Source organism: Mchenga conophoros, linkage group LG6 (genome assembly GCF_057382185.1).
Source record: "Mchenga conophoros isolate Kocher_MC1m ecotype Shallow Benthic linkage group LG6, M_conophoros_male_GT1.1, whole genome shotgun sequence".
Classification (NCBI taxonomy): Eukaryota; Metazoa; Chordata; class Actinopteri; order Cichliformes; family Cichlidae; genus Mchenga; species Mchenga conophoros.
The window spans coordinates 38,983,544-39,010,744 of record NC_140531.1 but is presented as its reverse complement, the minus strand read 5'-3'; the positions used below and the strand labels follow the sequence as shown (position 1 = coordinate 39,010,744).

General features: G+C 42.9%; 1 protein-coding gene across 1 annotated transcript; it reads right to left on the bottom strand.

The window, feature by feature from the left end:
- Positions 1–616: 616 nt before the first annotated feature.
- naa15b (N-alpha-acetyltransferase 15, NatA auxiliary subunit b) lies at positions 617–21,636 on the bottom strand. Its single transcript, XM_085277948.1, has 20 exons — positions 21,401–21,636; positions 11,136–11,220; positions 10,941–11,045; positions 8,821–8,978; positions 8,041–8,175; positions 6,355–6,508; positions 5,836–5,955; positions 5,640–5,735; positions 5,083–5,189; positions 4,674–4,746; positions 4,389–4,558; positions 4,141–4,293; positions 3,456–3,584; positions 3,127–3,340; positions 2,837–3,030; positions 2,640–2,748; positions 2,450–2,548; positions 2,164–2,307; positions 1,384–1,481; positions 617–961 (listed from the first exon to the last, which is right to left on the bottom strand). Exons 1-20 carry the CDS (start codon positions 21,452–21,454, stop codon positions 764–766), a joined length of 2,595 nt encoding a protein of 864 aa, XP_085134074.1. The 5' UTR covers positions 21,455–21,636; the 3' UTR covers positions 617–763.
- Between the last annotated feature and the right edge of the window lie 5,565 nt (positions 21,637–27,201).

Here is a 27,201-nt window from a genome sequence, read left to right as displayed (position 1 = left end):
TCTGTGCTACGAGGTGCTCCACGAGGACAGAGGGTTACGTGTTCCCATGTTGGACCTGGAACTGCGAGGGAAGCACTTTTTTTGGGGGGGGGGCGGCTTTCTCTGGCGTTTTACTTGAGTGAGCGTCACAGCAGATACAGAAACACCTGTGGCCGTCCTCAGTGTCCGTTTCAGGTAACTCTTCCCGCTCGGCTTCCTGCGGACATGTCAGAGATCAGATCCGCTCCGCTCAGTCCCCCCCATCCCCCGCCCCTCACCGACAGCCGTGTCCCATATTCATTTAGATTAGCTTTTATTTTAAAATAAGAGGAGCAGAGTATGCAACGTGTTGGGAGTCACGCCCGAGTGGTTGGCGTTATTGTTATTAATCAGAGGAAAACCAGCGCTCAGTTTCTCCCGATTCTTTATTTTCATGTTCAGCATTGCCAGCTCTGTTTTAAAAAAGTAAAATGGACACTTATCTTCTTCTTCCCCTCCCTCCTCCTTCTGTTTCCAACAAATACACAACCGCACACATGCACGCACACAAACACGCCCTCCACACACACACGCACGCACGCACGCTCGCACACACAGAGTCCTGATTTTCACCCATGTGGGAGAGAGCCGAGCCGAGCCAGGTCAGAGCTGAGCTGAGCCTGAGGACGAAACACCCATTTTTCGCTTCCTGTGTCCGGCTCTACAAAAATGGCTGCCACAGGCGTACCACAAGGCTCCGTGCTCGGCCCAGTTCCTTTTCTCATCCGCTGCTGTACCGCCGTGCTCACATCTCGTTGGCTAGCTCCTCCGTTTCCGTGGAAACGTCTCCGTTGGCAATCTTGGTGTTCTCCTCGTATCCGGGGGGCATGAAAGCTAACGTGTAGGGATAAAGCTTGTGGCACTCGGCGCGGTACGACTCTGCGTGCTCCTTACAGTCGCCCAGGGCGCCGCTGCGAAGACAGTCGAGGATCTCCGTGCAGATCTGAAGACGAGAGGACAAAGGTTAAAAGAAGCTACGTTCAGGCAGGGAGGAGTGGACAGTTTATCACAGTCACAATCCCAACTCAAAAGGAACTGCTGTACTTCCTGATGTTATTGGTTACCACAGTTTTTGTCGCAACTTCTCGATTGCGGTCGGTCCTTTGACCAACTTTTTAGGAAAACCTGTCTGGCTGGTTTCACTTCACTGAAGAAACTCGTTTGTTCTGCTCCAGCCCTTTTTCAGGTTGATCCAAGAGAGATGGATACTCTCAGCATGTGAGCCATGAGGACCTGATAGACTAACTTTTATTCCACTTTTGATATTTGCACAACAGCAGAGACTCCAGTGTGTGTTTAGCATAAGAATAGTCGTAACTGTTTCTTTGCTTCCCTCCCGTCTTCTTACATGATGCCAATACGTACCTGTATGGTTCTGTTGTTCAGGGACTCATCCAGTGCACCGGCCAGTTCTGCTGCTTTCGTTTGCATCGAGGAGTCCAGATACACCATCATCTTCGCAGCTACGGGCGGGAGAGAGAAGGTGAGTCTGAGAGAAAGTGTGTTTTTAATAATTCTACATTTTAAGATCAATCCATCGCAGAAATATTTCTGCAGCGTGAGGCTGGTCCACAAACCTTTAAAAGGCATGTTCCAGGGGTAAGTCTCTGTTTTGGGTTTCATGTTAGGACCGAGGTTGGAGTCGGGAGTTTAGTAAGGTGATTAATATTAAGGTAAGAGGCAAGGGCATGCATGATGTGAATCAGTGCCTTCACTAAGGTAGAACAGGTTGGCCATCGTCTGTGCTTATCTATCAGTCTTTAGGTGCAAAGTTTCCACAAGGGGACCAATGAGACCAACGAGCAGCAACCCCCCCCCCCCAAAACAAAAAAACAAAAAACAAAAACAAAAACTGAAACCTGAAATGTCTGCTAGAGACCACCCAGCAGCTACAAAGCCCTGTGGACAGGGCTTGAAAAATTACATTTTAAGGGATCGTTGGGTGCAAAGATGAACTAAGAAGGGGGGGAAAACAAACAAACGGAGTGACATTCAAGCAAAAAACATTTGCAACAATGGAAGAAACGGCCCCCAGGTCATGTCAAATAACCTTAAATGTTTTCATGAGTACTGCTCTTCAGTGTCAATTGAACTGTTGTTGCATTAAGTACCAAAGTATTAGAAGTGAGGGTCAAAGAGACTTACCAGCCAGTCTGTGTGGTATGGAGCTGGAGTGCTTGGTGAGGTAGGCCTGGTTGAAGCTCTTAGCGTTGCTGTCTCCGAACAGCCGGGTGATCTCCTGCTTCAGCACCGTCCTGACCACCTCTGGAAGCTCCTTGCTCTCTGAAACTGCAAAGAGGGAACAGAGAAAAAGGATTATGTAAGGATGAGGTGGAGGCAGAGGAACGAGAAGAGCAACAGCATAGAGAGGCAATTAAAACCGAGCGCTTAGGAGCATGTGCTGGTAGTTAAATAATGAATCCTCTCATACCTCCTTTAAAGAAGCGTACGAGACACTGGTGCAGCCACGGATGGTCGGGGTCGATTGCCAAAGCTCTCTTCACTGACTGGAGCATCAACAGGTATTTTTCTGAAAGGAGAACACAGTAAACGTGTGAGGCAGAAATGGGGACGAAGACGGTACTGGCGGAGTAAAAAACACATAACATGTGCGCGCCAACCTTTCCTGAAGTAGATCTCAAAGGCCAGTAGGTGGGTGTCAATCTTGTCTTTGACCAGGTGCTTGAGAGGCGTCAGGAACTTGATGGCTTCTTCCAGTGGATTTTCTACCTGTAAAAGCAAATGTGCAAAACAAAGTAAAACTCGAGTCCTAAAAACTGATAACCAGACCTTAATACTTCATGTATCAGCCACTGACCTTCACCAGCTTGTCAGGAATGAGCTCTTCTTTGGGCCCTCCGATCTCCTCGTCGTCATCCTCCTTCTTCTTTTTCTGGTTCTTGAGTTGCTTCTCCTTCTCCGCGTTCTTCTTCTCTTCCTCCAGCTGGGCCTTCTTCTGGGCTCTTCGCTGCTTGTTCCTCAGCTTTTTCAGCTCTTTGTCCGATAGGTTTGCTAGAGAAATGAAGACAAAAAGGACGGTCAGTGAAGCCCTTCCCTTGATAAGAGCCTCGTTGACTCAGAGCTGGATCTTCACTGTGCGTCTCTCACCAGTGTCCGCCTGCAGCTCTTTGCTGTCATCCGTCAGCGGATTGTCGTGGAGGCTCAGGTAGATCTGGATGGCCGTGATTGCGGCCTTGTAGTAGAACGGGTGCATCCGGAGCACATCCTCCAGCTTCAGCAGGTCCACATATGAGCGTAGCGTCATCTTCCTCATGCAGTAAGTGTGGAAATCAAACTGATCGTCCGTGATCTCCACAAAATGCTGATGAGATTAAAGAGTAAAAAAGGAACAATTTTAACACCCAGAAAGACTTTGTGGGCAGTTAGGGAGCGTGTACTTTCACACCGAGTTTAAAATCCCGTCAGAAAAGCCTCACCCTCTCGATCTCGTGGCACTTCTTCAAGGCTTCTCCAAACTTGTTCATGGCTTTGTAGGCGAGCGCGCACTCAGTCTGGAACCACATACACTGCATCTCGTTCAGGTTCTCCACTGCTGATGCTCCCTCCTGCAGAAACATGAGACATATACACATGAGCACTGGCAGTCTGACCATTACTGTACGTGTTCCATGGGGATCCATTCTTAACTGAATGCTATTGATGAGGTGAACTAACAGTGTTGAACCTATAGTCTGCATTAAAACCCTCCATGAGTCTTATAAATGCTTACCAAAGATACTTTAAAGAGGGTTATCGAGTTAACTGGTCAAGAACATTAGAATAGCTAGAATCCTGCTAATGTAGGATTATTTTAAAGCCCACAATTCTGCGTGTGCTTGACTATGGAGATGTTTTTGTTTATGGCTCACCCTCCACTTTAAAACAATGTTGGGAAATAGGCCGCTGCGATTGATCACAGTCAATTACTTTGTCATTAATCACTAGAACTTGTACGAAAAGTGGGAATCTCTCTCTCCATCAGTCTATCAGAGATCTAAAGATAGAAAGTACTCATTATGATGAGTACTGATTGTACTCATCATCATTTGCCAACATTTTGTTTTGACATTTTTAAAAGTCCTCATCGGTTGGTCAGCTGTCACTTTGCACAATTTCTCTCACCCGGGTGAACTTGGAGCACATTTCCTCGGCCTCTTTGATCATGGTCGCCTTCAGCATGTACTTGGCACACTTGGAGTTGATGAATCTGTCAGCGGTGTCCAGAGCCTGGGCCTCATCCATCCACTGGGCAGCCTCTTTGATGTTGCCAGCATGCTGCAGGAGCGAAAAAGGTCAGTCGAGAACACCACCGCAGCAGAACTACGCGTCTAAAATAGTAAACAATCGTACAAATCAGACACGCGCGCCACCTTGTAAATCTTGGCTTTGATGAGGAAGAGCTCGATGAGCGTGGGCGTGCTCTCGATGGCCGTGTTGATATATTCTAGAGCCAGTGTCTGCTGGCCGATCATGTCATAGTGCTGTGCCAGGAAGTACTGCACCCAGAGCAACGTGGTTGGAGGCTCCTCCTTACCGTCATCTGGAACAGCAGACGCTCGTTAGGGTTGGAACCAAACGACTGCAACAGCTACACAAAAACTTACAGCTGGTTTAACTTCGTCTGGTTTGTTAGGATGCTGAAATGTTTCTCTCACCGTTCTGGTTGAACATTCGGCAGCTTTTTAATGAGGTTTCATAGCCGACCACCAGTTCCTCTATAATTGCCACCTAAAAGGAAAGGAGGACAAAGTAAATATGAAGCGTGACGCAAAGGGGATTTTCAGAATCGTGCAGTTAATACAGTGACTTATTGTTCATAAATATTTCTTACAACGGTCGATGCTAATTTCATACGTTTTATACAGAGGATGAGCTGAAGGGCTTCACTGAGGCCCAGGATAAGATAATAAGGGATAATTTTTAACTCATGCAAAGCTATTCCAATTTTTTTATTTATTTATTTTAAATGTTGGAATGAGTTGGAATTGAGCCTCTTTAAGACTCTTTTGGTCCGAGGCTGTGACTGTGATTTAATTTTAGATCAGTCAGCAGGTGTGCCGTCACCTTTTCTTTGTCGTTGTACAGCGATTTGAGTGTGGTGAAGACGGGCGGGCAGCCTTTACTGAAGTTCATCCTCAGATACCTGTCCAGACACTCTCTGAACTTGTCACCTTCAGAGAAAAACAAAAAGACAAAGCAAAAGAAAATTAATCTTTACTCTGTAGTTTGATTGTTACTTTCATTGACTAATAATTTTGGCCAGTTTTCATTAACAAACTTTTTTCCCCCTGATGGAAAAAGCCGATAACTAAACAAAAACTAGCATACAAGGACAAAAGCTATGATGAAATGTACTTACACTTTCATCACTAAAATGAGATGAAAATACGAAGCTTTGCAAACTATTTTGGAACAAAACAACCAACCTCTTTATATTTTAAGTCACTGAATCAACTTCAGATTTAGTCTACGATAATCTTATGATACTTAGTCAACTAAATATAAACTAAAACTAAACTAATTACAGGCCTAAATTATGACTAGAGCTAAAGGGTGTTTTAGAAATATAAGTGAACACTGGCTTTATTCTGTTTGATTTAGCGGAGAAATGAGCTGCATACCAGAAAGGAAGTTGAGGGGTAGGCGGCGAGGCACCAGCCCTTTGGGAAATTTCTCCCAGGCTTCTTCAAAGATTTTGTATCTCTCCTCTACAGTACCTGAAAATAAAATAAATAAAAATCCAGAGGAATTCAGGATTTAGCTTCACCACCGATTTGGATGTTTTGGAAGTCAGCGGTGACAAGACTCGTGTCATACTTGGTTTGAGGGCCTTCTCCAGGCCGTGATAATAGGACCAGTTCTCTGGGTTCCTCTCCAGCAGACGGCGGTAGACTTCTGTTGCTTCATCCAGACGCTCCAGCTTCAACAGTAACTCTCCTACAGAAACATGAGCGCAAACACTGTTAAATCGAGATTACAAGCCAAGAAAAATCATGGCTGCCAGCAAAAACAAAACAAAAAACCCAACAAACTTCTGCTCACAGGAGTGTCAGAGACGGAAAAATTAAATCAGCCTCAGAAAAGTTTTTTAGATGACTTATTGAAGCTTGTTTGCCTTTCTCTCCTGCATTTCTCTCCTGCAGCACCTGCATTATGCCAGATTACTGATGGCATCACTGCTCCCCCTAGTGGCAGCAGGTTTTATCACACCATTAACACCATTCCACCACTGTGAATGAAATGTGCTCTTTCAATAAAGTTTTGCTTGTTTGGTGTTACTTTGGTAAAGATGTTTGCACTTCCGAAGATTAACAGAGAGACTCCGCAGTCACCCACCTCGCGTCTCCTCCACTGCCAGTTTATCGCAGATCTGCTTCTCGTAGTTGGACAGATGCTCGAGGGCCTCCTTGTGCAAACCTGCTTCTCTCAGCACCTGGTTCTGGTAGAGCAGCAGCTCGCTGTACTCGTAGTCCACTTTGTCCGGAGACGTCTGAACAGACCAGAAAAAGAACAGACCACTCTGAGTGTCAGTAACATTTTGTACCAGGCACGCATGACTGAAAACCTCCAGGAGCCGCTGTGCTTTTCAGGAAACTCTGAATTATTCAGTGTGTGTGTGCACGGTCACACCAGCTCACTGTATTACACAGATGGCACAAAGACAGGAAGCAGGCTGGTCTTATCAGGAGCACGCCAGAGTGAAAGCGAGTGAGCTCTACTGCTGTTGTGACCAATGCAGAGACGACAGAAAAAACACCCACCGGCTGCAAAGCTACAAAGCGCTCACTGTAAATCAGCGAGTCAGACACCTACAGCGTCACGAATACGAGTAAGCCTGTTACTCATCAAAGCGTGGAGCAGTGCATGGTGCCTGTAGTACACAAAATAGTTCATAACCAAGCTTCTTTAGTGGCAGGGGTTCTCCCTTGCACAAACTTTCCATGCAGCAGGAGCTATTGGTCCACACTGGTGTGCGTCTGCGTACCGCCCCTGCTGAGTAGAAACAAACACTGCAGGAATGTGGCCAACGCAGAAACTATGGCGACGACTCCGGTGCAGTGCTTTAAAAAGCCAACAGGGTGTAGCCAAATCAGTGTGTGCTGATTGAATGACAGGAAGGTTCACCACAAAGGAGGAGAAAAAAAGTGCAAATGAGCAGCACAAACAGCAGCTGCAGTGAAGAGCGTTAAAGTTCTTTGTCTTTGTGTTCTGTTTTCGCCGCAGCAGGTGGAAAGCTAAAGCATCAACAACGCCACAAGCAAATAAGATCAGCCCACACTCCGCCAGCAACTTTCAGCACAATCACAGGTTTTTAGACCGAAGGATTGTAAGGACCAGTTGGCTGTAACAGCTACTTGTACCCCTACTTTTAAGAATAGGTAAGATGGTCTCTATCAGTGAAAGTGCAACTTTTTTAAAAAAAAAAATTTTTTTTTTTTTTTTTTTTAATTCCAGTCAAAGATATTTTTGGACAAAAAAATTAAGAGAAAAACTACAAATTTTGCTTAAGGTAAGCTGTTAAGATTTATCTTGGCTTCTTGGCCAGAGCTTGTACTGAAATCTAACGCACCGACTCCAGCTGTGGCAGCTCTGAAACACTCTCTAAAATAGGTGCCTGGTCTGTGTCTGCAGTACTGGCCTCTGCACAGCTGCAGAGTCTCGACTGAATAGTCTGTGTTTGTATCATTTACGCTGTATCCCACTGGCAGAAGGTGCTACTGATGTGAGCAAGTGGCCACTCTATTTAAAACTGCAACATCAGCGGCCTCCAGTGCATCCCCCTCAGCCTCCTAGCAGATGCACGTATGGTATGAATGTCAAAGTCCAAGGTGACTTCCTTCTCCAGTTCTTGCATTCACAATACTGTCAGAAAGTGTGACCTCTGACCTTGGCGCTGAGATCACTGAAATTCAAACTGAAATTCAGGCCAGCTGCACGACAGGGTGACAACAAAACTGACAACAACTGAAAGTCATCTCCTGGTTCGGGTAAGAGAAATGCGAAACTGTCGCTGTGTCTAACCTGTTGTGTTTTCCTGAATTCCTCAATGATCTTTGCTGCCATCTCATAGTCTTCCAGGAGGTGATAGGCGATGGCATAGCCGATCCAGGAGGCCCGCTGGGCTGGACGCAGCTGCAGCAGCTGGTACCGTGTCTCCTGGAGAAAGACAATGTGCCAGCATTGAGTTCATTTGATATCAGGTGGAAAAATTCTACGTTCCCTATAAGCCCACATTATCTCAAACGTGAGGCAGTGCTGGGAAGATAAACAAAGAGAAAGTGATTGTGCTGACTCATGGTAGTGACACCAGGATGTTGCTAGCTGGCTCAGGGAGAACTAAAATTAACACCTAATACACTCCGAGTGGGAGCCCCTCCCTGTCCTCTCATCCATATTTTTTAATCCTTTCAGCCAGACTTTCCTCTTGCCATTTCATACCTCTCACTATAAAAGCATCTAAATCCCAGGAGAGCTGTTCTACATTGTGAAGACTGACTGCAACCTGATATCTGGATGCTGATTCGCCCAGTCCTCTCTAATTCAGAGCCATACTGCGTCCTGGACGAGGCAGGGCGACAGATGGAAGTGTGTGCTTCCCTTCAGGAAAGTTCTTTCCCCACTAACTGAGGACTGTTTTTGTTTTCCTTTATAAAAAGTTTACTGATTTTTTAAAACATGCCTCTGCCAACAGGATTTATCTCCTGTGGCCAAACGTTTCATCAAAACCTCCCAGCTTTTGATTAAGAACATGCAACATCTCTCAATTACTACTTAAAGAGACACAATCCCCCTCTGACTCACCCTGTAGCCCTCCAGGTCCCTCATCTGGATCTGCAGCAGGGACAGGTCTCGGAGGATCTGCAGGTTGTCCTTGTCCCACTTGAGAGCGTTGCGGTAACACTTGATGGCCTCATCGTACTTCTTGTCCGAGCGCTGGAGTAAACCGTACACATGCCAGCCTGGTACGCAAGGCCAGTTAAGGAAGATGCACAATTTGTATGATGCTATCAAATGAAGTACAGAAAAGGGGAGAGGGGTTCAATGAGCCTCTTCTCTTGTGGTTGAACTGAAGTGATGTGATCTTTTAAGAAGCTGCTTTCAGAGCGAAAGGATCTCAGAAGTGCTCACTTCTCAGGAACGAGGCACCTTCCTGCATTTTCTGTTATATGAACTCTGAAGCCTTGTAATAGCTAAACACTAGTTATGCATCATGTGGTCTTTCCTTTACTTGCAGCCCTGTGTCATCCTCTTCATTGTGTTGCTGCGTGGTGGGAGCCATTGTGATGCCACCATGTTTCATTTCGTATGATTCATTTAAAACCTTCACTGATGATTTCTGTGTCCTTGTTTTGTTCCATCAGAATATCCACATTTACAAGAATGTTGACACGATAGTGAAAGTAGACTTTGTACGAGTAATTACATGTATATCAGTTTAAAATCAACAGGGAGACTAAATGAGACGTGTTTGGTTGTGTTTATAGATGTTGCTCAAATGTAAAAATAAAAACTTTGTCCCCAGTTTGAAGCACCTTCGACATACAAGCACTTCTGGCTTAAACTGTGAAGAGTAATTGTTATTCTCACGCCATTTGTCATCAAACTTGCTTCTTACCCTTTCCGTAGTCCAACAGCCGCACTGCTGGGCCAACATGGACCTCGCATAAGATAAAGTGCATCTTATTAAACTTCTGTTATCTTTAACCAATTTTCCCCACAAAAATTTAAGTGTGAGGATTTAATAAAACAGGCTGCACTGAATGATCTACATTGAGACACACAGCAAAATTATATTTAAGCTACTTTAATACTTTTAGTTTAGAAAAACAACTTTAAAAGCTGTGTTTTTAATGGGTGCTTCTGGTGCTGTATTCATGTGTCCCAACAATCCACGAACATTAGGAGCTGGACCAGTAACTGTAACCTACACTCAAAGGTCTCTGAATACTGGGACATTTCCTATCCTTCTGCAGGAGCTAAAAAAAGATCCTTAAATAGAGTTGTAACAATTATGGCTTCTACAGTTCCTCCTGCGCAAACAAAGGGGGGGGGGAGAGGCTATTACCTCCAACAGTAGCTAACTATGAAGCTGTTCATGCTGTTCAAAAATCATCTCAACGCTGTGTTCAACATGGGTCGAACACAAAGTAAAAACTACTAGCACTAGCTGCTGTGCTGCCAAGTCTAAATCCTGTGTAAACAGTGTTTTGATGAAGTTTTTATCTGGCACCACAGAAACTAAAGCAGGGAGAGGCAAATCTAAAAGGCTAGTAAGAGATAAATCCATAAAACAGGATACTGTTTCTGAGGCTGTTCAGGCTTCATCTCCAATGTGGCTGAACATGATTATTCTAAAAACTGATTAATGACAAAGCAATGATCTAAATGAACTACCAATCATAATTATGAGCTTATGCAACGCATAACTCCGTGATTTAAAATCCTGATGTGTTGCAAAGCCTCAGCTATTTTAAAAGAACACACTTTTTTTTTTTTTGCATACGTGCACCAAAGTACGCCCTCTGAGGGACGGAAACATGCCCTGGATACTGACTTACTGTGGAAGCTAAAGAGATAGCAGTGTATCTGCAGAGAGCTGCTCTGTCTTGACTTTAGGCAGGGTTTAGGTTCAGATAGACCTCATCCACCAGCAACGTGCACAGACTTCACTCTCTGCAAGAGAATCACAGAGAGAATGTGCTGACAGTGCTCCACCGAGAGCAGAGCTCTTCTACACAATGTGAGGCACCTCAAGGTCCTTTTAGCATCACACACACACACACACACACACACACACACACACACACACACACACACACACACACACACACACACACACACACACACACACACACACACACACACTCACTCAAAGCGACAGCTGCTTAACCCAGAGGATGCAGTGCTGTCTATAAGGATACAGACATGGCTCTTGAGGTCATTGCGCAGGCCTCTCCTCACCAGGTCGTATGCCTCCTCCTTCTTCCCCAAACAGTTCAGGGTCAAGCCCTTCATTGCCAGGGTCTCTGCAGCAAGAAAAGGATGCAGTAGATGGTGAAAAATACATTTAAGAGAAAAAGAAAAATTCTCCGTACAGCTACATTTTTGCTGCTTACCTCCATGCTCAGCAAACTTGGGGTTGGACAGGATTTGTTTGCAGAACTTGAGCCCATTTCTGTATTGTTTGTGTTCGTAACATCGCTGCGAGAGGAAGGACAGAGAAATCGCTTTAGGCCAAAGTGACTTTTAAACAGGTCAGCGGGTCAAGCCCGTGTTCTGGGTCTCTGCTCGTTCTTCTTTTGCATCTATTTACTACCAACTGCCTTCATCCAGGAAATGGATTTTTCAACATTGCTAAGACACGTTCAGTTTTATTAAAGTATAATAACACATTTTTTTCCAAAGTCTGCAAGTAATCAGTGTCGCCCAAAATAATCGTGATTAAGATTCTTGGACCCAATCATATGCACGTTCCTTTTTCCCCCTAAACAGAAACTTCTGGCGCCGTCCCCAAAGCCGTTTTAATCAACGCCAAAGAAAAATCATGAGAATTTTATTTGAGTAATTTAAAATGCAAATGTGCTTAATCACAGACAGCGATTGAACATGCAGCACATAAACATGAAGTATAGTGTCCAACTTCCAGCACTCAACTCTCCTCTTATCTACAGCTGCTATATTTTACACACACGCCGGCTCAGCTGGCTAAGCTGCAGTGTTTTAGACTTTTATCGCCCGCAGTCCGAACGCTCGTCAGGAAACGCCGTCAGTTACAGCCCAGATTCTCCCGGTGGCTTTATCAGTAGTACATTACAGGCCTGCCGATACTCGTGACACGTGCCTTTGCGTTGTTCAAGCACCGGTGCAGGTCCGTATCACCCATTCCAGGTATCAGAGAAAACAAACAGTCCCCACAACAACAGGAAAACCAGTATGCCTTTCTAGCCCACAGCAAAACTTCTCTCCTGTTTTCTTTGCACGTATTTTAATTCAGCTAATTTAAAAAAAGAAAAAGAAAAAAAAAAAGCCGTTGTAAAGGCTATTACAACTAAAGTAAACCAGTCTTTACTTCAAAGACACTGTTAGCCTGCTTCTCTTCGCTGATAAAGTCCACACAATAAAACTGTCTGAGTTTGACTATAAGCACAAGTTAAATGACCAATCGGAGAGAAAGTTTGAAGTCACATGAGGCTAAAGCTTCTATTTAGTGGGTATACTGATGGTCTTTTATTATTTAAAAAAAAAGAAGAAAAAAAAAAAAAAGAGCCAACCTTCTGGAAATAGAAAACGGGGGCCAAAAACATAGCTGCTGCAGCACTATTCAGTACAAAGATTATATCATAGCATGCAAACTTCAAAAGGACGGTTCACCAGTTGCCATACATTTAATAATTCCTTTCAGATAAGAAAAATCAACAAGGACTCTAAAAAAAATTTACTTTTTAATTCACAAATCCAACTGTACAGCTGTTTATCTTTACCCTGTAACACCTGTTTAATACTGACAGCGATGCTTTCAGTGCTTTATAATGTAGGAATTGACTTTAATCAGTTGAATAATAGTGATAAATAACACAAGCTCATCGCAGTCCAATTTGCATTTACTGCCATCTACTACATACAGTGGGGCAAAAAAGTATTTAGTCAGCCACCGATTGTGCAAGTTCCCCCACCTAAAATGATGACAGAGGTCAGTAATTTGCACCAGAGGTACACTTCAACTGTGAGAGACAGAATGTGAAAAAAAAAATCCATGAATTCACATGGTAGGATTTGTAAAGAATTTATTCGTAAATCAGGGTGGAAAATAAGTATTTGGTCACCTCAAACAAGGAAAATCTCTGGCTCTCACAGACCTGTAACGTCTTCTGTAAGACGCTTTTCTGTCCCCCACTCGTTACCTGTATGAATGGCACCTGTTTGAACTCATCATCTGTATAAAAGACACCTGTCCACAGCCTCAAACAGTCAGACTCCAAACTCCGCCATGGCCAAGACCAAAGAGCTTTCGAAGGACACCAGGAAAAGTATTGTAGACCTGCACCAGACTGGGAAGAGTGAATCTACAATAGGCAAGCAGCTTGGTGTGAAAAAAAAACCAACTGTGGGAGCAATCATCAGAAAATGGAAGACATACAAGACCACTGATAATCTCCCTCGATCTGGGGCTCCACGCAAGATCTCATCCCGTGGGGTCAAAATGATCATGAGAACGGTGAGCAAAGATCCCAGAACCACACGGGGGGACCTGGTGAATGACCTGCAGAGAGCTGGGACCAAAGTAACAAAGGTCACCATCAGTAACACACTACAACGGCAGGGAATCAAATCCCGCAGTGCCAGACGTGTTCCTGCTGAAGCCAGTGCATGTCCAGGCCCGTCTGAAGTTTGCCAGAGAGCACATGGATGATACAGCAGAGGATTGGGAGAATGTCATGTGGTCAGATGAAACCAAAGTAGAACTTTTTGGTATAAACTCAACTCGTCGTGTTTGGAGGAAGAAGAATACTGAGTTGCATCCCAAGAACACCATACCTACTGTGAAGCATGGGGGTGGAAACATCATGCTATGGGGCTGTTTTTCTGCCAAGGGGACAGGACGACTGATCCGTGTTAAGGACAGAATGAATGGGGCCATGTATCGTGAGATTTTGAGCCAAAACCTCCTTCCATCAGTGAGAACTTTGAAGATGAAACGAGGCTGGGTCTTCCAACATGACAATGATCCAAAACACACCGCCCGGGCAACAAAGGAGTGGCTCCGTAAGAAGCATTTGAAAGTCCTGGAGTGGCCTAGCCAGTCTCCAGACCTCAACCCCATAGAAAATCTGTGGCGGGAGTTGGAAGTCCGTGTTGCTCGGCGACAGCCCCAAAACATCACTGCTCTCGAGAAGATCTGCATGGAGGAATGGGCCAAAATACCAGCTACTGTGTGTGCAAACCTGGTAAAGACCTATAGTAAACGTTTGACCTCTGTTATTGCCAACAAAGGTTATGTTACAAAGTATTGAGTTGTATTTTTGTTATTGACCAAATACTTATTTTCCACCCTAATTTACGAATAAATTCTTTACAAATCCTACCATGTGGATTCATGGATTTTTTTTTTCACATTCTGTCTCTCACAGTTGAAGTGTACCTCTGGTGCAAATTACTGACCTCTGTCATCATTTTAGGTGGGGGAACTTGCACAATCGGTGGCTGACTAAATACTTTTTTGCCCCACTGTACTACCCGTCTGAGCCAGGAAAAGCCTGAAAAGATACAAACGTGTGGTCATGCTGCTCAGTGGAACTGTGCATTTAAACACCTTGAACAACAGATTTTTGGTCAGTCAACACTTAAAAGTTGTAGTCATAAACTACCACAGTCTCCCTGTATTACTGCAGCAAAACATATCAGACATAGTTCTGAGCATCTACGATTTCCTTCCAAAAATATTAAAAACTAGCTACGCTGGTTCTACATTTCCAATAAGCAAGCAGATGCTCATTCAGCAATAAACCCCCTCTGTTTTTAAGCTGGTGGTCAGAGGAGACTGTGTGTTTGTGAGGGAGGCAGGAAGAGTTAAGCTGGCAGATGGCATTGCGTTGTACCACCAGCAGCTCCACCAACAGTGAAAAAAAACAAAACAAAACCCCAGAGATGACGTCAACATCACATATGGGTGCCAAGGTTGGTTACGAAATTAAGCAATCCACTGTTGAACTATGGGGATAGTTACACCACCAGCTGAGATGTGGAGCTGGAGGACAGAAAGAAAGAGGCTCAGGTCCTGCCTGCGGCTGGAGTGTAAGGCTCCATCTTCTTATTGTACTCTGGAACAAAAGAATAGCTGTTCATGGCTGTAAGACAGTCTTCAAGGTAATCCTGCATAAATATGAGTTCAGGTTTGTTTTCATTAAGGTATACTGAGACCATGTAAATGAGCCCATATATGGCAGCGTGCTTGTTGTGGATCTGTATGCATTACTTACTCTTCGTGCTGGAAGTGGAAATTAAATAAACCACCTGATGTCTCGCTACTCTCTTCACCCGTGTCCAGATGTGCACATATGCAGCTCCACTTTTTTGTCTGTGCTGCCACACAAAGGACACTCAAACTGTGTTCAAGGTTACAGAATGTCATGCATCTGTCCTGATGCATGCTCAATCACTCAGGTAAGGAAATCCCAAAAGTTGATTCTGTTCATCTGGACGTAGCAGAGGGAGAAACGTTTCATTGCTCATCCAAGTGACTCTTCAGTCTCCGCTGACTGCAGGTTTCCTCAACCTAATAAACGGTACATTTGCATAATGAGTGAAACTAGGCCTCCTTGACTTCGCGCTCAAACCAATGTTCCTCCCTGTCCAGGATGTGCACATCCTCATTATTGAAAGAGTGTCCACTGGCCTGTAGGTGTAAATAGACTGCAGAGTCCTGGCCTGACGAGGTAGCTCTTCTGTGTTGTGCCATCGGCTTAGCCAGAGGTTGTTTGGTTTCGCTGATGTATAAATCACGGCACTTAACAGCTTTTACTATATTACTCTTTTTGTGTTAAGGGACCCGATACTTTTGGTGGACCAATTTTGGTGCACCGCGTTTTTGGGTTTGAAAGCCACAGAGACTGTGTTTAGAGAAAATGCGTCTCAGCTGTTCCAATACTCCTGACACATTCAGAGGGTTTTCCTTTAGGCACCAGTTGTCCTTTTTCTCTCCTGGAGCTTTCTTTAGGTGACTCCATGTAGTGCACCTCTGTGGCACCTCATAGCCCAGTGCTAAACACATTGTCAGTCCTTTGTTTAATAAATCCATTTAAAGAACATGCAGCAGGCCCAATTACTGAGCTCGCTGCCTGTGAGTAACTTTGTTCTTTAACAATCTGTTTATTCACTGCAATGATCAACGTGATGATTACCCAACATCACTCTCTTGATTTAAGATAAAGGCACAGGGGACTTTAAATGAACATGATATGAAATGCTCGTGCTTCCACTGGCACTCAAAGTTGAAATTCTGTTGACTTTCGTTGTTCGAGCACAGGATCCGAAATTCAGTTTGCCAATACATGACACAACCCTACTTAAAATGAACAGTAAGCGAGAGCACTGAAGCCTGAAACACACCCGTGTGGATCCTGCCTTCATTTGTTTTACTGCACTTTTATTTAAGGATCAACAGTGCACCATCCCTCATTATCAGGTCATGTAAAAGAGGCAGATCTGGTCTGCAGTCTGAGTTCTGAATGACCGCTTTCCTGCCACAACACATGTGTACAATGCAAAAACCTGAAGCCAAGCTTCATTTAATTCAATATTCTAACATATGTTGTGTTTTTACTGCAAGTCTAAATGAGATGCTAAATATTGTCTCGTCAATTACCAATAGTCAGCAACGCTGGTTTAATTGTAGAACAACAAATCCAAATGACAGCGTCTTGTGCTCTACATTGTCATTTCATAAGAGCTAACTGTCCCTCTAGGAATATTTCCCAAAGTTTCCTCCAAGTGAAACTGGAGTGGAAGTTATGATTTCTCTTCCCTGGAAACCCAAAAGAGAAGGAAGAGGCATGTAACACAAGCCAGAGTGAAGAACACAATGTTTGGTATGTATTTAGAGAAATAATATCAAGAATGCATTAGGTCAATGCCAGACTCAAGTGGGTATTAATCAATGAGCAGTGCACACCGGTAAAAAGTAAAGTACACTGAGTCACTGTTAAACTGTGTCTGCTGGTTCTCTCAGTCCTTTCTATATAAAACTACATTTTAAATGATTCATTTTTAAATAATTATGATCCGTTGACACAGACAATAAGTAATCAGTCCTCTGAGATAATACTGTGTGTGCTTCATATAAATTTAGAAGCATTAAGACCATCAGCTGTGCTATCAAGAATACTCTCTGCCACCACCAGAGAAGTCAGTCTCAGCTCTAAGCTGCACAGATCGCTGCAAGAAGTCCCCAGTACCAATGCTAGATTTCGATTAGACATTTCAATGCATAGTTTGATTATTTCAGATCAAAATCATGGTGGAACGGAGGACGTGAAAATGAAAGCCCAACTCACAGGAGTTCATGTCAGTAGTGACTTCTCACTCAGTGCTGGGGTGTGAACTCACTTTATCATCACAGACAGAGCCCTCAGAAAAAACACCAATCATTAGTAATCCCGCTAAAACTTAATCTTTCCTTTAAACTCAAAATATTACCTATAATAAAGCCAAAGAGGCTTAGACAAAGTTTAAAGTTCAGCAGTTGGTTGAACTCCATGTTGCTCACAAACAACTTATTAATTTAGCCTGATGTAATTAGTGAAAAATTAGAGGATGATATCAGCTGAACAGCTGAAACAACTTGCCTGGCTCTTTACTTTCTTCATGCTCTAATTGTTCAGTCTTTTTTTTTTTTAAATACATGTGAAATGTCTCCCAGGTTTTTACTCAGCTCTTCACCACACACAGCCATGTCTTTCACAAATGCCCGGTGGAGATATACAAACGTCTCTGCTCCAATTTCAAATCAAATCAACAGACATAAACGCCCTCCTTCTGTTTTCGCTCGTTTAAAGATGATGGATGAAGCTGGTCACCACACACTTTTATTTCATATAGGGCAAAGATTTGAGGGAGATTTTACTATGAATTAGAGCGATATGACCAAAAATATTTATCACCATATACATTTGAAAATTTGCGATAACGATATAACTGACGATATAATTGACACTAGACAAAATACTTTACAACTCCACAACTTTATTAGTGCCAAATTAGTGTATTTTCACTTAAACAAGCAGCTGTTTTCTATGTGCATTAAAGCTATATAAAAATTTAACAGTGCAAATGCAAATTCGTTGCTGACAGTTTAACCAAAAGGCATTTCCAGTGGAAATTGGCCGACATATCCTCAGCATAACCATGTATAATAACCGCAAAACTTAAAGAGGTTATACACACACAATACGGTAATATTATGTTGAAGCACAGTACGTATCACTCCGCGAGGATCCTGCCTACGATAGCCGTAATGCTCCGACAATCCATCAAGCGGTGCGGGTTCCTAGCTTAGCAAAGTCGTACTAAAGCATTTGACAAATTCTCGAGCGCCGTGTACATAAAATCGTTTCGAGGTCAGTAAACACAACCAGAATTCATACATAAGGCACACGGGATTATAAGGGGCACTGTCGATTTTCAGAAAAATCAAAGGATTGATTTTAAGTGTGCCGTATTTTCCAAAAAAACATGGTAATAACGACGGCCCGCTAGCATGCGCTACCAAAAATAGTGCTTTGTTGCGTTTCTGACGGACGAAAGTTAAACCAGTTCCACACCACTGAAGTTGCAGCATTTTTACAAACCAATTCTGGTTCATCCGTTTCATTTAACGATCGCTTTCGCCCATCTCATTCTCCGCCATGCTTTTTCCGCCATGTGCGTATGAAAACAAAGGCACTGCGCATGCGCGCTTTACCCATATTCTATCGCGATATTTCATTTTCTTATCGTTGCCCAACATTATACCGGTATTACCGTGAACGGTATGATATGGCCCAGCCCTACTATGAATCTTACAGACCAATATAAACGTAATGAATTAATGGGGCATTAATCTAAATATATACTTGATTTGTGACCTACATATCATGTAATTGGAGGACAGAGCAAGAAGAGCTGTAAGAGCATCTCCCCTTAGTTTGACAACCCTAGAAACCCTTTTATCCACATGTCTCGTGGCTGAATGCATCACAGAACAACACACACAGCAGTTTATGGACCTGAAAAGTGCAGATAAGTTATAACAGCATAGATAGTACAACAAATACATGTGCTTGCCGCTGCTTTTTTTCTCCTTCCTGTGATGCACTTGTTAGATGGATTGCACTGCCCTGCAAATTCAAAAGCATTAACAGGACAGCTGATGAAAACCACCATTACATTAAGATTACCGGTACAGGGCCCACTGTTAGGTGAGGCAGGAGGAGAGCAGCGTGTTTGTGAATCCTGAAACCACAAAATGGAAACGTATCCACCTCAACTGTCAATCAAAAGCAGACGACTGCCAACTTCCAATAATGCACTTGGGAATTCACTCTGGGAAAGCAATAATAAAGAGAGGTGTGGTCTGCTCCTGGCTATAGCCAGAGGGGGACAAAGCTTGCATCACATCTCTGCGGCAGGAAGAGTAATAATAGTAATTTCATTTTCTACAACTCCACCAAATGATTTCAAAGTCCTTGTTAACTCTGAAAAAGACGTAAAGTTCACCTGGTTCTATTATAGAGTTTTTGTTAAAATGACGTTCGCAGTATGTGAAATGTTTACAGAGATTGTACAAAATTAAAGACCACTCAAACTGAAAAGCAATTCAGGACTGCACAAAGTATAACAAGAATGTTTCTACTTGTTATGTGATGACGTAACTGCTGTTGCTAAATCAAGCTTCTACTGTGCTGGATGAGGCTCTTACTGTCTCGCTATCTCTCTTTTAAAATCAGGCTGAGCTCCTCGTTTTAGGCCTCTTCTGCCTTTTATTAGCATCATTTAAAAAGCAAACATTTGAACATTTCAGAATAGAATCAATGTTGGACCAACTAAGACTTCCGTTGGGGAGCAGGACTTTTTCATAGCAAGTTATCCAGATCACACAATATCAATGACTGAACCTCGTCTGGCGGATGGGATCATCTCACCAAACTTCAGTCTCTTGGCTGAAGTTTGGTCAGTTTCAGTCTTAAATTAAATCCAAGTGTTATAGCGGAGCTATGCATTCTTTTCTTCTGCAAATAATTAAGTCAGAACATTGTATTTAACCTAAACACAATCCTCTTTTTATGGAGGTCAGAGTGTTAAAGACGCACTGATATTTTTATTGGAGAAGAAAGAAACCGGATTGTCTGTAACTCTCTGCAGTGCCTGAGTGTTTGTTTTCTTTTGGGTAATGAAGGTGAATTTGGACCTGGCTCATGACATCAAAGTTAACAAGCAAACACTGAGTCTGTTGGTGGAAGATTTTCTGTTAACTATTTCCTACCTTAAGAAAGATCCAAGTATTTATACTACTAGTTACCTAAATTAAGAGTTTTTGCACAACTTCTACATTTTTTTTAAAATATGGAACGTATGTAATGTCAACCGATTATCACCAGTTCCATGAAAGGCTAAACTCCCACTGAGGAATGCAACACGTACAGCCACTAACGTCTCAAGTTCAGGTGCAAGTCCCACAGGTTTGTTTTCTGTGCCAGAGCTATAGGGACTGCCAATACTCAGATAAAGAGCCGCTAAGTCCCAGCTGAGCCCCTGCCTTTTAAAACAATGATGTTTATCAGATCCAGTTTGTGACGCTGAAGTGCTCACTGCCCACAAGTCCCCACAGTTCCTGGAAAGTGCGTTGCTAGATGCCCATGCAGCACTGTTTAGTGGTACACACCGCCAAGCACCAGGCATGGTGGCGGGTGGGGGGACTAGTTTGGCATGCAGCGCACAGAAAGTTAACCGCACTTCCTGAAAAATACTGTGACAAGCCTTAACTCACACTTGTTCAGCTACACGTGTGGCCCACGTAAAACTGCCCGCAGATAGGACATGAACAACCCAGCAACACGGGAGAAAGGGAGGGATGGATCAGTAGCTCAGCAGGCCTGGGGCGGCTACAGATTTGCTGACACGGCCACACCGGTACTCCCCGGACTTCCAGTGGCTTTCACACATCATACACATCTACGTCGGCCTATGCGAGCCTCTAAGGTTCATCATGACGGAGCCTGCAGGCCCCCACAACTCAGAGAGTGCTACTGACATTTGTTTAGTGCCTCACATACCAAGATATCTAGCTCGGTAGAGTTAGCCGATTAAGTAACGCCAGGTGGCCTGCAAGCACGTTACTTTGTCAGATGGCACACATCTGACCAACTAAACACAATCCGGCTAAGAAGACAGCAGCTATGCACGCAGCCAGGAACTAAAATGCCACAACATTCACAAAACTGAGTGAGAAGCTAAGTAAGTGCAAGCTAATTCAGCAGCACACACGGCTAACGGGCTAGCTGCCGCTGAAAGGAGCATTAACGTGCTTTTCCCAGTGCTAAGGCCTGTCGCAAATGAACCACAAATACCGACAATTTAATCCAAAATCCAAATGTTTGTAGTGCAATTTAACCACACTGGAAGCATATATCGGAATAACATCAAAGTCATGAACAACCATTCTGGCTTTGTACCGCAGTGACAGCGCACATCAGGGGCCGGGCTAGCCGAGCTAACCCCATTCAATGATGCCATTTTGCTAACAGGCTAAGCGCTACCAGCCGGAGAGCTCCGGTAAGAGCCGGACTGCCGCCAACAGAGCTCCAAACTCGGCTGCCGTCGCTGTGCAGCACCTTAAAAACCAACTCACCAGGATCCTCTTGAAGAGAGCGTTCTCTTTCGGCGGTAAAGTAACTGTCGGCATGGTTGCAGGTGAGATCAGTTTCCCCCCTCGACCTCAGCACATGTAGCTAAAGTTAGCCCGGGTAGTCAAGACGAGTTGAGTGATTGTTTTTTAGCCCTGGCTCGCCCGCTTCGGCCGCTCCGCTCGATTGCTCCGTTTTCTCTTTTCACTCACTTCCTCCTCACATTGACGGAAGCTCCGACAGCTTCCAAAATGGCGGGGAAAGAGAGTTCAGGTGGACTGATCATGACATATTTGAGATAAATAAAATGAAAAGTGTCGTTTAAGTATCCTTTAATGCATAAGCCAGATAACAGTACTTGGGCCATTCTACAGCTTCACGTAAAGTGAAAAATACCGCTGAGCACCTTATTATAAAGAAGAATTAAGAAAGATAAAGGACAAGGGAATAAAATAATAAGATAGGACAAATATTTAAATCTATAAACAGAGCTGCTTGTGAGATGTAGTGCAATGGCCAACAGAGATGGGCAGTAAAGCGTTACTGTAATCCGATTACTTTTTTCAGGTAATGAGTAAAGTAAGGGATTACTATTGCAAAAACGGTAATTAGATTACCGTTACTTTCCCGTAGGAACGCTGGGTTACTAAAACCGTGATTTTATTTTATTTTTTTGCAAGAATGTCTCATGACCGTGAAGTAAGCCAGTGCAATGTTCGTGACAACAGCTGTGTGCTGTGTCAACAATGGATAATATATTAAGTGCGGGAGAGAGTATGAGCATGCTGTGTTTCTGCTGTGTTTCACTTGCATCTATTTGAAAGAGTGAGTGTAAACACAAAAAAATATTTTATTTTATGTGCTGGAATGTGCAGAAAATAGGTTTAAATGTTAAACAAATTTCTTCCAGTCAGAGAATGTTACATATAATTAAATTTTTGCTTGATGCATAAAGTTAAAAGATTCAAACTAATAAAACACGTTTTAAAAAGAGACTTTTCCATTTGATTACATTTTGTATGATGGATTATGCAGAAAAAGTAGAACTGGGCTGACAGATCTATCGCTTTATCACCTATTCAGTTTGTAAATCGTGTTTTAAAAAAGTAACTAAGTAACTAAGTAATTAATTACTTTTGAAAATAAGTAATCAGTAAAGTAATGGGATTACTTTTGGGGGAAGTAATCAGTAATTAGTTACTGATTACTTTTTTCAAGTAACTTGACCAACACTGATGGCCAACAGGTTTGACAGTAGTTCAAATGGTTGCAGTATTCGAATATAACATTTATAAATCCAATTTTTTTGTTTTGATTTTGTTGGCATGTCTCTGATAGCTATTAAACTGTTGTTTAACATCAACATATTTTAAAGAACGGAAATTATACTGCAAGTTGTGTCCCACACCACATGTGCAACCCTGTTACCAAAACATATTTAGTCTGGAAAAGGAAGAGTAGCGTGACAGCTACACCAAAAGTCAGCGCTCTTTTATATATTTTGTATTTTCCCATTCTTGCCCAATTAGATTGAAGGTGTCACTCTAAAGAGCAACCCTGTATCCCATGTTACCGAAAGAAGACAAATTAATTAAAAAGTTTCCTTCTTTTGTTTCTGTAACTACATTTATCCTTGACTTTCACAGTCATTTAAAATATGTGCTAAAATTACCCCCCAAAAGCCCCCAAAGCACTTTCTAGTACAAGTTTTCATTCACCCATTCACACACAGATTCATGCAGGGCTTTTATCTAGACCTCAGCACACATATCACAGGTACCTTGGGGTTCAGAATATTGCCCGAGGAGACTTTGATACAGAAAGAAGAGTCAGGGATTGATCCAGTGACTTTACAATATATAGATGATCTTCTCCACCACCCGAGCTGCAGCCACCCATAACTGAGATATGTAACGAAAATGTAAATATTTTCCAAATGTTTTGGCAACTTACAAGACAAAAAGTACAGTATTCAACAGAGCTGGGAAATTGGACTAGTATGTTAGCTCTTGGCAAGCCCAAGTCCTTGACTGGTGTTTGTTGTTGTTTTTAGATCAATAAAAACCTTTTTGTGATTTTGAGTTCTGATTTTTGTCTCTTTGAGGATTTGACTCAACCTGTAGAAGGCAGTTGCTGAATGGTACACAAAGTGTTGCTTCCTTCCTGTTTTTGCTTTGGCAGTTTAACATTTTTGTCACGTATGTTGGTTGGTGTGTTGCATAGTTAATGCTTTAGATCAGGGGTGTCCAACTCCAGGCCTCAAGGGCCGGTATCCTGCAGGTTTTAGATGGGTCCTTGATCCAACACAGCTGACCTTGAGGCTTGGAGTTGGACACCCCTGGTTTAGAGCAAAGGCAAAAGCACTGTGACCTACAAAGCTCTTCCAGAGTTAAATGAATCAGATATTGCTATCTGTTCTCTGTCACCGCCACACCTTGTGCATGTTTACCCCACTCTTTTCATCATTTATAGGCTGCAAAGCCCTCACCTGGCTTATGTTGTTGTATGGGTAGGCAACTCCAGGCCTCAACTGCCGGTGTCCTGCATGTTTTAGATAACACCCTGGGTCAACACACCTGAATCAGATGATTAGTTGATTACCAGGCCTCTGGAGAAATTCAAGACATGCTGAGGAGGTAATTTAGCTATTTGAATCAGCTGTGTTGGCTCAAGTACACATCTAAAACCTGCAGGACACCAGCACTCGAGGCCTGGAGTTGCCTACCCCTGATATGTATGAAGGAACATAAGTGTGTTGGCACATTGGGATATGTGCACTTATTAACACACGTTTTATCCAAACAAGTTGTAACTGTCTGTTTTTAAAAAAGTGCAATACAAATAAACGCATCCATATTTTTTTAAGTTGTTTTTAATAAAATAAATTTAATAAAATAAATTTAGTTCAGACACAGTAAAGAAGGACAATTATTTACATAAACGCAAAGACAACAGAAATATCCAGTCATCATTGAGTACAGCACCAAACCACAGTTTTTTCTTATGTTACCGGAAGTAAGGAGATTCAGTAAAAGCCACCAAAACAGTGTTTGTTTGTTTGTTTGTTTGAAGAAGAAAAAAACGGTTAAGCAACACGTAAATACATGTTTGTGCGTAAAATTTCTCAGCACAGCATGAAAGGCAGCAACATTCCAGCGATAAGCTTCAGATAAAATCTGATGTGACATAAATGTCCTGTGCAAAAGGTTGGCAAAGTGGACAAACGTACAAGGGAGCCACTTCCCATTTCAGCCACTAGAGGACACCAAATGAATATAAAAGAGGCGAAACCTATCATTGCCCTACCATCGCTCACCGCCACGTAATTTGTTGCCTATTTGCCAACAAGCAGACTACTTCTGCGCTACTTTAAAGCTGAGCGAGTGGACACTTCACTAAGCATGTGATTAAGTACACGTATATATTTATACACCCTGAACATGCTGGGGCGGCGTAGAGAACACTTTTGCACAGTGCGACGTTTTTCATTTAAATAACTCAATGAAACAGTGATAAAGTCATCTGAAGGTAATTAGAAATCTGTGTGTGTTTGCGTGTGCGACAGAGGGGTGCTTTATTCACGGTGTGAGACAGCTTGGGCCTTGCTCTGCTGTTATCTGGTGGCCTCCTACTCCTCCACCGCCACAATGTCTTCTGCTACCACATTTATCAACTTGACACGCACACTTTTCTCTCTCTCGCTCTGCACCATCCCTTCCCCTGTTCCCTTCTTCCCCTCCATATGTCTTTCCACTCCACACTTCTCCGGCTACATTTCTTCATCTTATTACTCTCAGAGAGGGGAGAGAGTGAATGATTCTTCTAACTCATCTCCCACTCTTTGTGACACTTCATTTGTCGTTGTGATTAGAGCCCATAACAGTGCCTCTGGAGTGTGCACAAGGCTGACGGTGTGTGTCTGGAAGCGTTTGGCTACAGGAGGAAACGCGCTGTAATTAACTCGCTGTCTGCGCCGCTGACGATTTTTGAGGACCGATGAAGACATTTGTGAGAGTTCATGAGGCCTTTTACCACCTCCCCTGCGCAATAATGAAATTGCACTTTGTTAATCTAACCAAGAAAGAGATTAGGTGCTTTTTACCTACATCTTTAGAAATCTAACATAAAAAGAAGTGCAGACATTTATACTCCCTGGGCAAAAGACCTGCAACTGACAAATAAAGGCTATCTCATCTCTCATCATCTCATAAAGAATTTTCATTTTTTAATCCTTGGATTTCTCCACTATACTAAACGTATACAGGCCCAAACTAACTTAGACACAGTAAGCAAAAGACCATGCACCGAAAACTGAAGTATTTCCACCCTTTGCAGTACACACCTAAATGCTGTAATCAGCATTTTCATTACTCAAACTGGAACAAGAAAAACAAACAGCAAAAAGCAACCTCCAAAGTAAAGAGGGCAGAAACAAGAAGACTTCACACTGAACATGACAGCAGAGGCAGGAAACAGACACTAACAGATAGCTGAGGCAGGGGGAAGGAACACAATGAATAAACTTCAAATGCAAGAAGAAATAACGTGACTCTAACTTTGTGATGAATAACCTCCTCCAAACACCCAAAACACTTTGTAACTTAATCTTACTTTTGTTGTTGTTGTAATTTTGCCTCTGTACACAACCACAGAGCATTTTAAATCAACCAAATCTACCAAACAAGCTACCAAATGCAAGTTAGACACTTGGAATTAACTCTAGATCTTTAATCTGCTTGATTTGTCATAGAATAACAAGGGAGCAGGTCTCAACTGGCCATCAAAGTGTTTATCACTCACTTATCTACTTATGTCTCCATGTCTGCTGTGGAACCTCTGAAAATGAGGGACTACATATAAAGAGGGCTGTAATTCCTAAACAGTTAACACAATACTTTATTCAAAGCCCTTGAATTAAAGCTGAAAGTCTGCACTTCAATCACAGCTTGATTGTTTGTTTTAAAATCTACTGCGGTGATGTGCAGAGACAAAGTCACAAAAACTGTGTCCCTGTCCAAATATTTACGAGACAATTGCTCAAACATGGCGGTATCTTCTAAGTTTTGAGCTGTATTTGGGGTGCGGTCATTAATGCTCATGACATCAAGCTTAAAAGGTTCTTTTTGGACTCGAAGATATCTTACAACAGGAACCAGGACTCGAATAATACAGCAAGAGCTAAAGTCAAACATTACTCCCATGATACTTCAATTCAGTTTTATTTATACAGCGCCAAATCACAACAACGGTCACCTCAAGGCACTTTATATTTTAAGGTAGACCCTACAACAATAAGAAGAACCCAACAATCTTATGACCCCCTATGACAGGGGTGGGCAACTCCAGGCCTTGAGGGCCGGTGTCCCTGCAGGTTTTAGATGTGTCCTTGAACCAACACAGCTGATTTAAATGGCTAAATTAGCTCCTGCAGTTCTCCAGAGGCCTGGTAACGAACTAACCATGTGATTCAGGTGTGTTGACCCAAGGTGAGATCTAAAACCTGCAGGACACCAGCCCTCGGGGCCTGGAATTGCCCACCCCTGCCCTATGAGCAAGCACTTTGGCGACAGTGGGAAGGAAAAATGCCCTTTTAACAGGAAGAAATCTCCGGCAGAACCAGGCTCGGGGAGGGGCAGCCAAAACAGAATTCCAAAAGTCGGTACAACAAAAATTAAAAAACTAGAACTTCAATAAAAAAACAAACAGAAACCAAAATATAGAACTATTTACCATTTCACAGCCAAATAAAAAGTATTTTTAAAAAGGTATATGCTGCTTTTTAAACAGATGTTAACCTTGACTGGTA